This window comes from Phyllostomus discolor, chromosome 10 (assembly GCF_004126475.2).
Source record: "Phyllostomus discolor isolate MPI-MPIP mPhyDis1 chromosome 10, mPhyDis1.pri.v3, whole genome shotgun sequence".
Classification (NCBI taxonomy): domain Eukaryota; kingdom Metazoa; phylum Chordata; class Mammalia; order Chiroptera; family Phyllostomidae; genus Phyllostomus; species Phyllostomus discolor.
In genome coordinates, this window is record NC_040912.2 from 93,920,661 (window position 1) to 93,934,365 (window position 13,705).

The following is a 13,705-nucleotide window of genomic DNA, read 5'->3' on the forward strand; positions in this document are numbered from 1 at the left end:
GACGCTGAAATAACGTATCGAAATGTGTTCTCCTCTGTCGTCTCTCCCATTCAGAGACTCTCCCGTGAAATCCCTGCTCAGCCACAGTTCTCTGTTGCGTGTCACGTTGCTGCACTTTGACCTCCGGTCCCCGAAGTTCCCTCGGGGTCCCCCTCCGTGGGCATTTTAGGTCACCGACTTTTCCAGCCAGCCCAGCCCTTGGAACTCTCCTCCTCTCTGCTTCCTGATTTCCAGAAAAGGGCAAAACCTAGCCCCGTCCCCGTTGTCCTTGTCAGTGTGGGCGTACACCTGCTTTATTCCTTCATTGTCACCGCGGCTGGGTTTCCGGGGAGAGGAGACCTAACCAAATGGGGGAACCGCCGAGTGAAAGTGGAACCCTCCCATGCATCCTTCGTGACCTTCTTATTTAAAAAGTGACCTCTGCCTCACAGGCACCAATCATCACCTGCCACCCCCCCCCCCCAACTGCAGCGAGCATTTCGGTCCATTTTCCTTTGAGATTTTTTTCCCCGGAATGCATCCTTGTTCCATGTTTGCTTGTCTGCCTTTTAATCATTAAGCCACATTCCCGACGGCGTGGACCGTGTCCATCATCCCTTCCCCACTGGTTCGGGATGACACCCTTGCAAAACATTCATCATCACACGAGCCGTGCTGTTCCCGTGCAGACCGTTGTGGTTTCAGGCCGTCCGCCCACCTGCAGGCCCGCTGGCTCCTGCGTTGGTCAGGGTCTGGGGCCAGACTGCAGCATTAGCACCTTTTCATTTCCACCCCTCTCGGCGGGGTCAGAATCTTTTAAAAACAAAACCATCTGGACCATTACTGTTCATGGCTTCTTTTAGATGAACTTTGGAATTCTTTTGTTAGCGGCTCTCTGCCAGAAAAAAAAACTCCTTGCCCTTTGTCTTAGAGGCAGGTTGCTTTCCTGAGCAAATCTCTAGTCTGTATCACGTGGGAAGCCCTGTGTGCCCGGTGCGAAGACACAGAAGTGAACACGGCGGACACGGTTCCTGCCCCCTGACGCTTCAGTGTCATCGATTCCGTGCTTGCAGACTGACTATGACTTTGAAAACGTTCCCCCTCCATCCAGCTTCTTACCCTAGGAACATAGCGTGTTCGTGTTCCTTTTCTCTTCAGTGGTGTCTTTCTCTTTCACCGTCTGTGTTTCTGTCAGGAGCCTTGTAGTTCCTCAGTGCGAATAATTATATGAAACACTCACCCAATATTTCTTTTACTTGATACCATTTTTATCACTTCACAGTGCCTTTTAACATTTGCATTCAAATGTGTAATCAAATTGAGAGTGGCTTAGGACCAGACGGGGAAGAGTTGATTGTGGAGATGATCTTCACGCGTGTTAAACTTATAACTCTGTGCCTTCCGTGTTGAAATCCGTGCCTTCGGCATGCGGCATATTCAGGAAGACACGCTGTGAACAAGAGGTTGCTCGTTAAAAACACACTGAAGTGTTCAATACCACTCGACCTGGCACCGTGGAGAAAGCTGACAGCAGCCAAAATGTTGATCCTGTGTTGAAACTTATTGCTGAGTTGTTTTCCTTGGAACTCAAGGGTCCTGTGAGGACATATGGGGGTGTCTCATTCATCTGCCTGGACCATGGGCAACCCCCTTAATATGCACAGTGGGATCCTTCCGCCCCCTGTGGGCGTGCCTTCCTCTGTCCTTGGTGACCCCTTCTCCTCTGCCACCCACCCTGGTTTTCCATGAGAAGCCCCCACCTTCCCAGAGGTGACCCCTTGCCCTGGGTTCTAAAAGGGCTTCCCAAATGTCCCCCCGTTTCCCTGACTCTGACTTCTCTCATGTTCAAGTGCAGTTTCCTTGTGACCCCGTCCACCCTGTGTGAGTGGCCTTGTATTTCCTGCCCCCGAGAGGACAGAGCCCAGAACTCTGTGGTGTGGCCGGGGTTGGGTGACAGCCGGCTGCGACCTCTAGGCTGTTAAACCAGGGGTGCCCCAAGCCCGGGTCCAGTCCCTGGTCAGCTAGAGGTTGAAGAGGGTAAAGGGGAGCAGAGCTGAGCTTGGCACAGGCGGGGCCCCCTTTGGAGCCTGTGACGCCCCCCAGATGCGCCCCAGCGGAAGCCCTGGTGTCCAGAGGTCTGGGGGGTGTTGGGCCCCAAGGTCCCCCGAGGTCACCGCACAGCCGCTCACCCCGCACCTGTGTGCATTAACAGGGAATACTACATCACCATGGTGAAGTGGGCCACCAGCACCAAGGTCGCCGTGAACTGGCTGAGCCGCGCGCAGAACGTGTCCATCCTCACCCTCTGCGACGCCACCACGGGCGTCTGCACCAAGGTAGGCCAGGGGGCGGGGCCCCTGCGAGCGGACGCGGAGCGATCGTGGTACCTGCTGCGGGTGCAGGTGGCAGCCGGCGTGCAGGTCTGCGCTCTGCTGCCACCTGGGGGTCGACGCAAGTACTGCCGCAAGCCCGGGGCGCGGCCCCTCCGTGCCTCCCAGCAGTGCGCGCTCCCGTTTGGCCCCAAATTTTCATTTCCCGCCTGAAGAGAAAAAAAAAAGGCTTGTTGTGACTTGGGCGCCCTGACGCCGCCGCTGTCACTGTGCTGCCTGAGTGAGTCGCGGTCTGCGACGTACCTGGCTGGGCCACGCGATTCAGAGCACACCCAGGTTTTTCGGGGGGGGGGGGGCGGGGGCTCGCTGCGGGGGGGTGGGAAGGAAAGGGGAGCACGCAGCTGGGAAGCTGGGGAGTCCCCACAACCTCGGTCCTGGGTCCCCGATGTCGTGCGTCACCCCAGGGGCAGGTCCACGGCACCTCGGGGCGCCCTCCTGGTGCTGAGCAGCTGTTCCTTGGGGTTTCGGGGTTTGTTTTGTCTGATCTTCTATGATGCCCTCCTTCCACACGGTTTTGTGAGATCCACTTTGTATATATTTTTAAATATATAAAGCCGACGGATGTCCACGCACGCACACACACACACACACACACACACACAGAAATCCCTAAAACAAAGCAGCCCCTGAGGTTTGCCTTTAATGGGCACGCGCCCGCCTGGTCCGCGACCACCCTCGGGCGGTAAGAGCACCCCATTCCCTGGAGGCCTCCTACCTGCCGTGGGGTGTCCCTGCCGCTGGGGAGAGTGACATTTCCCTTTCTCGGGGACTCAGGGGGCTCGGCTCTGAGCCCCGCACTGTGGGACGAAGCAGAGAGCCGGTCCCGCCCCCTCCCGAGCGGCCGCAGAGCTGCCCGCTGCCGGGGCCGACGCCGCTGCCGGGCGGGGGTGGGGGGGGCGCACTGTTTCTGCGCCGCCGGGGGCCGCGGGCATGCGGCTCGCCCCGAATCACCTCCCACCCCTCCGCCCCACTGACGCTCTCATCCCATTGCAGAAACACGAGGACGAAAGCGAGGCCTGGCTGCACAGACAGGTAGGTAACTGTTCCACCGCGAGTCCCCACGCGTGTCGCCGCGCCACGGCCCCCGTGTGCACCACGTGGTGGCTTTGAGGGCGTTTGCCGCAGAGAATGGCATCTCACAGCGCGTCCTACGGGGACCCCGAGGAGATGCACAGAGCACGTGGCTCCGGTGAGCGGGGTCTCCCGGGCACCGCCCTGCTCCCCGCGTGGCCCCCGGCACCCGTGATGCTGGCTGGAAAGTCCCAGCTCCTGGGGACCCGAGGTGTCTGATGGGTGCCGAGGCCTCAGGGAGATGTGGCCTCCGGGTGAGCTGGAAATGGCGCAGCCATCCAAGGAGCCTCCCTGCGACCCGCTTCGGGGGAAGAAAGTGAAAACGTGGGTGACGTCTCTGTTTCCCCCGAGTGGTCTCGTGGGGGACTCATGTGCCATGGATGCCACCGGGGTTTGCCTCAACCCTGCTGTCCCAGGGACCAGACACCAAACCGGTGTCCAGCCCGGACTCCGCTGAGAGAGGCCGGCTCTGGGAAATCGGGGGTTAGAAGTCGGGGGGAGGGGTCAAAAATAAAGCCCCAAACACTGGTATCGTTTTTCCCTTTTCTCTTTCCACGCCTGACCGTGGAAAGAACAGGTGTGGGCATTTTGGAAGCTTGCTTCCTTCCTGTCCTCCCTAGGGGGGGGGGTGGAACCCATCTGAAAATGCAGTGGGGAGAATCGAACCAGGTCTGAGTCTCCAGATCGCGTGAGGAGGGCCCAGGCGTGCGTCTCGGTCGATGGGATGGGTCCCGTGTGTGGAGAGTCCCCAGGCCGGGCAACGGGACTGCCACCGAGGCTCTGGAAGAGTAACCCAGCAGCTGACTGGTTTGTGCTTCTCTTATCTGGGAGTTAGTGGTCCGTCCCAGCCTTCCGGCTCTTCTCTCTGGGGCGGTGGCCTCAGGAATGGACACTGTTGCTTTTAAATGTATCCAGTTCTGCTTTGCACAGGACATCCCCAAAAGAGGAATGGCCGCTGGGGCCTCTTTTGTTTTCCTGTATCCAAGTTTGAGGCCAAGTCCAAGTTAAAGGAAGAAGAATGAGCAATGTTGGGAACCCTGAGATATTAGTGGGGGATTACGCTGGGAGGGGGCTGGGATGTCCCCGACGGCCACCTGGGCCAGTGACGCCCAAGCACAGACGGCCACAGCGATGTACGTGATGATGGTGTTCCCTGCACATCAGACAAGACGCTGGGGAGGAGGGAGGGGAGGGCCGGAGAAAGTCTGTTGTCTGTACAGGCTCCCGTTCGCCTGCGGTGGGTGGTCGTGCCGGGCACGTGCCAGGCATCGTGGGCGTCAGAGATGAGGCGGCTGCTCCCGCTGAGCACGCAACAGCGAAGAGCCTTCCGCCACGAGGATGCTCCGCACACTGCTTCTCTGAGGATGGACCTTGGGGTTGGCCCCCCTTCTCACCGCGGGAGAACACTGTGCCCAGCGAGAGCAGCCAGATGCAGAAGCCCGCCCCTGGAGCGGTCCCGTGCCGTGTGCAGAATACACACAGTCGCAGACCCGGGAAGCCCGGAGTGGCTCACAGCAGCTTCATGGAGAGAGGTTTCTATTTGGGGCGCTGGGAACATTTTGGAGCCGGCTGTAGAGGGTGGTTTACAGTGTTGCAAATGTACTACAACGCCACCGTTATTAAAATGTTTCCTTTTGTGTCATGTGAATTTCACCTCAATTTTTTTTAAATGAGCCAGCTGGAGCCCCTAAGGGTGTGGCTCATCCCATGCCCCGAAAGGTCGCAGGTTCTATTCCCAGTCAGGGCACATGCAGGAGGCAACCAATCTCTCTCTCTCTTTCAAATTAATAAGAACATATCCTTGTGTGAGGATGTAAAAAATAAAATAAATGAACCAGCTGCAGCCCTGGCTCTCAAGATGTCGCAGTGGAGAAAGGGAGGAGAAAGGGACGCACACATTTCTAAGTGCAGCAAATGCAAGTCACCTAACCTACGTTCCGGAAACTTCAGCGATGAGCTCCTGGTGGGCGGGGACCAGGGAGAGCAGAGTGAGACCCTGCCCCCCACCCCCCTGTGATGTGCGTGCAGAATTTGCGCCTGGGTAGCAGGAGGTGAGGGATGGACTTACCGAAGCACCCGGAAGTGTTTCTTGCTGGGAGGCCAGGTCAGGGGGCCCCTGCTTCCCTGTCAGGCACTCCCACTGGCCAGCGTCCTAGGGGTCGTCCCAGTTTGGGGCCCATGGAGCCGCCCCCATTCCCGTTGCTCACTCCTGCGCCGGCCCCACGGAGGGGCCGCAGAGACTCCGCCACCGCGAGACCGTTCTGCGTTTACCCGCCCGTATTTCTCGCCTGTGTGGGAACAGCCACCGAGCCCCCCGTGGGCAGCCCGGGTGTGACGTGAGAGGCTGGACCTCCCACACAGAATCAAGGCAGCCCTTAAAAAGGGGCAGGGAGTGCGATTGCTATGTTTTAAAATGTAGACTGTAAAGCCCGTAGGAAGCACACGGCATGCGTCTCTGGACAGCTGTGGAAAGCCGAGCAGGGCTGTCGGGGGGGGGGGGGGGGTGGTGAGACAGCAGGTCCTCTGAAGGAGCCCTCCCCTGCGAGCGGGGCGGTGCTTCTGTGGCCTCAGTTTCACGGCGTCAGAAAACCCAGTTTCCGTGATGTCTCATGGCGTTCCTTTCAAAGGCATTTCTCATAAATGAATCCACAGATGCACTTTTTCAAAACTAATCTGTAGTTTCCCACATCCTTCAAGACACCGGGAGGTCCTAGAAGGCGAATCAGGAACTGATTTGTAGTTGGACCTGCCACCGGCTGCCAGGGAGGCTGCTGACCACCAGCCATCACGAAGGCGTCCCAGGTGCTCGGCCCCACTGGCCCAGGCGCAGTGCCGTTTGGGGAGAAGACTGGAGTCTGGGACGTGGTACCAACATCCTGGATTTTCCTCCCTTTTCCTCCGATCTCTGTCCAGAGGCAGTGAGACCCCCACGGAGACTCCCAAGGGCAAGCAAGAAGAGGCAAAGGTGAACCTGTGTCCCGTGGTGGAGACCCGCCAAGTGCCCTCTCCTCAGAGAATATTCCGGAGAGAGAGGCAGTCCCCCCACCCCAACACACACGCCCCATCACCACTGCCAGGGGCCTTCAGAGTGGGTCCTGGTGCGGACGGACACACTGACACGGGCACCGGCCCATCTCGCTTTCACTGAAGATTCTGTCCTGTCAGTGCATTTCTGACCGTCTCTCTCCGTCTGGGATTTCGGCTGTGTGACGGCACGGTCTGGCCGAGACGAGCGGGCCTGGGAGTCCCCCCGCCACTCACGAAGCACCTCACCGAGAAAAGACGGTCATTCTGCCCCGATGTGCCGTGAACGGAGGGCGAGAGACCAGGCGTCACGCGTGACCAGCCATCTGTGTGACCCAGGGAGGCGAGAAGCGCTTCCCCCCAAATCCACGAGGGTGGGGACCAGGGTTAACATCCAGGCTTCCGCCCTGGCCAGGTGGTTCAGTGGGTTGGAGTGTCGTCCCGGCACACTGAAAGGTTGCGGGTTCGAGCTGTGGTTGGGGAGCCCCCGAGAGGCAACCAATGGATGTTTCTCTGTCATATCGATGTTTTGTTCTCTCTCCCTTCCTGTCTCTAAAAAGCAATGAAGAGTCCTGGCTGGTGTGGCTCAGTGGATTGAGCGCCAGCCTGTGAACCAAAGGGTCGCCGGTTCGATTCCCAGTCAGGGTACATGCCTGGGTTACAGGCCAGGTCCCCAGTAGGGGGTGCACAAGAGGCAACCACACACTGATGTTTCTCACCTCTTTCTCCATCCCTTGCCCTCTGTCTAAAAATAAATAAATGCAATCTTTAAATAATAATTTTAAAAAGCAATGAAGAAATGTCCTCGGGTGAGGATAAAACAATACCCGGGTCTCCTAGCCACTGCACTCTCTCACTAAAACCCATTTACTGCCCAAGACACCGAGCCTCAGGGAAGCTCTAAGGCTGGATTTTCTCCCGCCCACCGTGGAACGTTCCAGGGATTAGTGTCAAGATGACAGCCCCCCGGTCCACGCCTTCTCAGTCTAAAAACACGACGCTTCTGGCCAGAATTAATTCTGTCTTCCATTTATCCAGAGCACTTTTTTCTCTGCCGAAAGTGCCAGCCCTCCCCCAGAAAGCCGGGGCACCGCGGGGGTGTCCGCCCTGCATTCGGCAAACAGAAGCACGAGGAATAATGCCAATTCCTCCGCTTGGAAATGCCGCTCCCCCCTCCAAATGGGGGGATAAATATTTGCAGATTAAAGGTTTCATTTCACTGCAAATGTTCCTGGAGATTAAGTGCCGTTTTAATCACGTTAGTTTATTTCTCTGGGCGAGTCACATTTGCATGTGCGTGTACGCGGCGGGGAGCCGAGGCCCCGCGTGCCAGCTGGGGCCCGCTTCCCGTCCCGCCCTCGCGTCCCCGTGTGAGCGCGGCTCCGTGGGTCAGAAAACGTGTACTGTGGCCGACTCACTGGCGTTCATGCGGGAAACTTTCAAACTGGAGCTTGGAGGGGCCGAGATGATGCTACACCTAAACCTCTTTGTGCCCCGTCAAGATGACAGGTGCCCACAGGGGGCCGGCAGGGGGCTGAGCAGCGGCTGCTCAGATCTGGGGGGACCAGGCAGAGACAGTGGCCACTGGCTGGGAATCCAGCCTGGGGCTCCCTCCCTCAGGGAAAACTGGGGGTGTTCGTTTTTTTTCTCATCAATTTCTCTCCAGTTGCAAGCAGCCTCAGGGCAGACAGGTCCCCGGGGAGGTTTCCTCCACCGCCTACAGTGGATGATACATTGTATCCTCAGAATGCATACAGTGAGTCCTTAGAGTGGATACACTGTATCCTTGTTTGCTGGTCCTTGTTCTCTCCTGGGTGGGCTTAAAAAAAAAAAAACAGACAACAAGGAGGGAATAAAATTTATTTTCAGGTGGAATCCTGTCTGGCGCTGTTCAGAATTCCATTCTTGGTGATGGATCGTTAGCGCCCCTGGAGGAACCCTGCAAAGTGCCCCAGTTTTAACAGCGTCCCCCCCCCACGGTGCAAGGGGGACGCACGGCCCCCAGGGCTGCCCAAGCACCAAGCTCTCTGGAGTGACACCCACGTCCCCTGTGTGGTGGCACCACGTGGATTCCCCGTAAATTCCTCATGGTTCCCCTTGCCTCACGACACTGGGGGCTGGACTCCCGGTTCCACGGAGGAAAGCCCCCCACCCCCGACAGCCGGACCCTTTCAGCTGCCCCTGGTTGGAGACGGCGTAGCAGACGCCCCTCCAGACTCGTCCGTCTGCCCTCGCTCAGCCCCTCGCGAGCACACGGGCCCTGGCCCGTCTCACCGGCTCCCTGTCGCCCGCAGAACGAAGAGCCGCTGTTCTCCGGGGACGGGCGCAAGTTCTTCTTCGTGAGGGCCATCCCGCAGGGCGGGCAAGGCAAGTTCTACCACATCGCCGTGTCCTCCTCCCAGGTGAGTGCCCGGGATGGCGTGCCGGCTCGGGGGCCGCCTCCCGGAGCCGCTCGCCCCCTCCGAGTCCCCGAGGTGGATAACCCTGGGCGCTGAGACGGGAGGGGTGGGATGGGCGCTGCTCCAGGTGAGAGGCTCCAGTGGGGTCGTGGGTCACGCTGGGCCTCTATTATCACCAAACCCAAGTGACACTTCCGACAGTGTCCGAGGGGACTCTGGTGTCCACGGGGCGTGAGTGAGCCTGGGGACCTGTGTCCACGAGTTGTTTTGAGGACCCTGCCCTGTCAGCCTGCCGTCCCCGCCTGCGGGGTGTCCCCTGCACTCTGTCCTGGAGGCCAGGGGCCCCATGCACAATGGGCCCCCCGGTCCAGCCTCCCAAGGGGCCCCACCGCATGCTCAGCCAAACTCGGGTGTTCATCCGCCCTGAGTCCGGGGTCTGGTCCAGAGAAGGGCAGCTCACGGCCGAGCTGAACACGCGTGGACGGCCCAGGGACCGTGTGCCCTGCGGAGCGGCCCCCCAGGAGCCCGCCCCCCTCCTCCAGGGCGCTCCCTGGAGCTGAACGGTCAGGGTCTCAGTCCTCAGGAAAAGGGGGCGTGGGTGGCATTTTCCAGAACCTCCTCCTTGGTGTGTTTTCCATTTGGGAAAGAGTCTAAGTGACCGGGGACTGGGCAGGTGAGTGAAACTGGATTTAAAATAAGGCTCTCAGAGCCCTGGCTGGGGGGGGTGGGGGTCAGTTGGCTGGAGCATCATCCCGTGCACCAGAAAGGTGGTAGGTTCGATTCCCGGTCAGGGCACGTGTCTATGCAGGTTGCAAGTTTGATCCTTGGGTAAGGGTGTGTGCGGGAGACAGCCAATCAATGTCTCTCTCTCCCTCCCCCTCCCTCCCTCTCTCTCCCTCTCTCTCTCTCCCTCTCCCTCATCCATAAACATATGCTCAGGCGAAGTTTTTTTTTTTTAATAAATAATGTTACCAGAAATAATCTCTGGATAGAGTAGAATGCGCATGTTTATGAGAAGCCCCAAAAGGCAGCGTCGAAAGCCAGATCCCAAGCGTGTCCCTGAAAGAACAGGGGACAGCACAGGAGGGGCCGGCGGTGGGTGACTCTGTGCCAGGGGCCGGCGCTGTCCAAGGCGGAGTGAGGTTCGGGCGTCACCGTGTCCGGTCCACTGGATCGCGTGTCCCGGACAGTCAGCAGCCTAGCTGGCGTCCACCCGGTGATCACTGATAACCCGTGTCTCCTTGGTGTGGGTGACTTTTGTCAGGATTCAAACATGTTTCCAGGTCTCCACTCAGCCCCAGACTCGGGGTTTATCCACGTGGCCAGCACGTGCCGGGGACCCTTTGAAGCATCCCAGCAGGGAGTGGCCCCCCCCACCCCCCACCTGCCGCCTGGGAGCCCCTCGCACCCCCAGCTTCTCCCAGGCCCGCCTGCTCCCACGGGCTCTCCCTCGGCCCACGGCCTCCCGCTCTGCGGTCCCCACGCTGTGTGCCCTGGACACTGTGCCTGGCTTCATCACCGCCCGGTCAGCCCTGCCCCCAGGCGCCTGCCACGGGGCACCGCCAGCGGCCTGGGCCGGCACCCGGGCACCTGCACACCCGCCTCAGGTCCCACAGGCCTGCAGACACGGTCCCGTCTCCGTCACAGAGGGCGGCTGCTGCTGCTGCTGCTGTTGCGTGGCTCTGGGAGGCTGAGACGGGGCGTGTGCGGGGCCAGTGCCCGGGGGAGCCGCCTCAGCCCGGCCTCGTCCAGCGTGCCCTGCCCTCCCCCTTTCCCTCCTCCCTCCCCTCCTTCCTTCCTCCCCTTTTCCTTCCCTCCTTCCTTCTTTCCTTCCTTCCTTCCTCCTCTTCCTCTCTCTCTCCTTCCCTCTTTCCTTCTCCTCCTTCCTCCCTCCCCTTCTTCCTTCCTTCCCTCCTTCCCTCCCTCTTCCCTCCCTGTCTCCTCACCCCATGTCACCCACCTGCCCTTAGCCCTCCCCCCCTCCCCCGCAGTGCTGAGGACTAGCTGACTGACAGTCTTAAGGAAACCGTGTCCCCAGCCCTCAAAGCCGTGCTTCTGCTCCTGAGAGGCACCCGTCTCGGTGGAGGCCGTGGGGGCCGTGGGGGCCGTGGGGGCCGTGGGGGCGTGGCGCCGGCACCAGACGTGCCCGTGGGGACCTTCGTGGGGAGGGGAGCTGTGGGCGGGGTGGTCGGCCGCCCGGAGGAGAGACCAGGCAGGGCAGGCAGGGGCGGCGGGCCCACCCCCGGCACCCAGGGGCTCCTGGACGGGGGCCCCGCGCCCACCCCTCACGCCGGCCCATCTGTTCCAGCCCAACAGCAGCAACGACAACATCCAGTCCATCACCTCGGGGGACTGGGACGTGACCAAGATCCTGTCCTACGACGAGAAGCGGAATAAGATGTGAGTGAGCGAGGGGGAGGGGGGTGGGGGTGGGGGTGGGGGGGCCCGCCCGCGGCCGGACCAGCCGGCCGTCCTCCCGGGCTGTCGCACACGCGCCGCCCCTCAGAGAAGCCCCGGTCGCCGGGCACAGAGCGCGGCCCGGTCTGTCCCGCTCAGACGCGCGAGGCCCCAGTCCCCCCTCGGACACAGGCGCGGGTCCCCGCCCGGCAGCCCGTGCCGGGGCAGGTGGTCGCCGGCGCCGGGGGCCTCTGGGGGCCCGCCCCACCCCGGGTGCCTTCCGAGCAGCCTCACCCCACGTGGCGTTGGGGGGCGGGCCTCTGGCCCCCTGACTTCCAGACCCAACAGGCCACGACGACAGGAAGTGGTTCCTCCCCAGGGGTCTGGGCGGTAGCAGGTGCGGCCGGGGCTGCTCGCGGCCAAGGCCGGCCCAGGCCCAGGTGGCCCCTATCGGCCCTGACGGGGGGAGGGGCCGAGGGCCGGCGCTCCCCGCCTCGGCTCCGCAGGGGAGACCGGTCCGTGGGGCTACTCGGCCAGGGCTTCCACCTGGGGCCCTCCCCCACCCCCAGAAGGCTAGAGGTTCCCACACCCGAACCCCGGGGCACCCGACTGCCCCTGTCCGCACGCACCCCGACGGCAGAGCCCGAGGGCCCACAGAGGCTCCACCCTGCCCCCCCCCGCCCTTGGTGTGTCTGGGCCCGGCGGGGGCACAGAACGGGCCCAGAGAAGCCCCCGTGGGGGTGCCTGGGCGGGGGCCCCCATGCCTGCCCGAGCCGTTGACACCCACACACTTGCTGGTCTCCGCCCGCAGCTACTTCCTCAGCACAGAGGACCTGCCCCGGAGACGACACCTCTACAGGTACGGGGACCCCCCGGTCTGGGGGCAGGAGGCCAGCCCTGCCGTCCCCACGGCACGGCTGGCATGCTGTGTGGCGCTCGGTCGAGTCCTGTCACCTGAAGAAGGCGGCAGCAGGGGTGGGGGGAGAGGGAGGAGGCTTCCCAGGGCCCAGCCCCCTCCAGCACAAACCGCCCCCCACCAGCCACCGGACCACCACTCCAACTGAAGCGCCCAGCTCGGAAGTGGGATGCGCACAGGTGGGAATGGACACTCGGAGGGGCCCTCCCGGGCCCCCCAGGCCTGCAGGCGGCAGCGGTCCCCGCCAGCACCCACCTCAGCAGCTCAGAAGGCCCTCGTTCTGCAGGGACCTAGGGGCCGGAGGCGGGTGGTTCCTAGGGGCCTGGTGTCCCCTCTCCCGGGTGGCGGCCGTGCCCCCTGCCATCCCCTGGGCCACCACAGGGCCGCGTGTGCACGGGGGGAAGCTGACAGACCCCAGGGGTCACAGCCTTGCCCCCCACGGCAGATGGTCCACATCTGACATGTGGGTGGGATGACTCAGAGCAGCCAGCCACCAAGCTCATCAACGGTGACCCCCTCGGACCGCCGGCTGTCCCTCTGGCTGGCTGACACCCTTGGGAGGTGTCCTCTCCCTGAGTGGCTTTGCTCTCACAGATGGGTTCCCGGCTGGCACCGCGCAGAGCGGGCTCAGTGCCGGCTCCCTGGGCCTCGCTCACATCCCGGGGACACACGTCCGGCCTCTCGGATGTGAAATCACGGGACGCAGTGGTCCCACGGGTCCCCTGAGTGGGGAGCGAGGCCCCGGGCCACTGGCCTTGGAAACAGCCCGCACTCCGCTGGGCGGGGTTTCCGGACTTCCTGCCTGTCCCCTGCCAGTGCCAGGCCCCGGGAGGGGTTCACGGGTCCGGGGACACCTGTCCTCCAGAGCCGAGCGTGTGCGCAGAGGGACAGGTGTGGGCACCTAGTGCTGGACAGTGACCCCGAGCACTACCGTCCCCACACCGGGGGTGTGCTGGGGCGGCACAGCAGCGTCGGGGACTGAGGAGACAGCTCACAGAGGGACCATGCGGCGGCCTCCTGCGGGGAGGGGCGGGGCTGGCGCCCCAGCAGGGGGGCGGGGTGGGAGGGCCCCGTCCGAGGGGAGGGCGGGGACCCCGGGGCCCCTGGGTGGGGGTCCTCCCCCCCTCCCCCCGCCCCCGGGCTCACGCCGCCGCCTCTGCCCCCGCAGCGCCAGCACGGTGGGCCCCTTCAACAGGCAGTGCCTGTCCTGCGACCTGGTGGGTGACTGTGCCTACGTGAGCGCCTCCTTCAGCCGCGGCGCCGACTTCTTCCTGCTCACCTGCGAAGGTGGGTCCCCGCCGCCGCGGCCGCCCGTGGGGGGGGGGGGGTCGGGGTGGCAGTCCGGGGCGGGGCGGGTGTCTGATGTCTTAAACACCGGTTACAGGCAGCCCTGCCCACGCAGCGTCCATTAATCCCAAACCTGTCTACGTTGTCCGTTTTGGGGTTTTTTTTAGATTTATTTATTTATTTATTTATGTTTAGAGAGAGAAGGGAGGGGGGGAGAGAGAGAGAGAGAGAGAGAAACATCA

At 62.0% G+C, this 13,705-nt stretch overlaps 1 protein-coding gene across 1 annotated transcript in view; it reads left to right on the forward strand.

Annotated features, from left to right (window-relative positions):
• Positions 1-13,705, forward strand: part of LOC114507648 (dipeptidyl aminopeptidase-like protein 6) — a 158,400-nt gene that overhangs the window by 127,002 nt on the left and 17,693 nt on the right. Inside the window, exons 10-15 of the mRNA XM_036010294.1 lie at positions 2,192-2,315; positions 3,363-3,401; positions 8,759-8,866; positions 11,172-11,263; positions 12,072-12,119; positions 13,345-13,463. Coding sequence (XP_035866187.1) covers positions 2,192-2,315; positions 3,363-3,401; positions 8,759-8,866; positions 11,172-11,263; positions 12,072-12,119; positions 13,345-13,463 — 530 coding nt within the window. The remainder of the gene's footprint in view (positions 1-2,191; positions 2,316-3,362; positions 3,402-8,758; positions 8,867-11,171; positions 11,264-12,071; positions 12,120-13,344; positions 13,464-13,705) is intronic.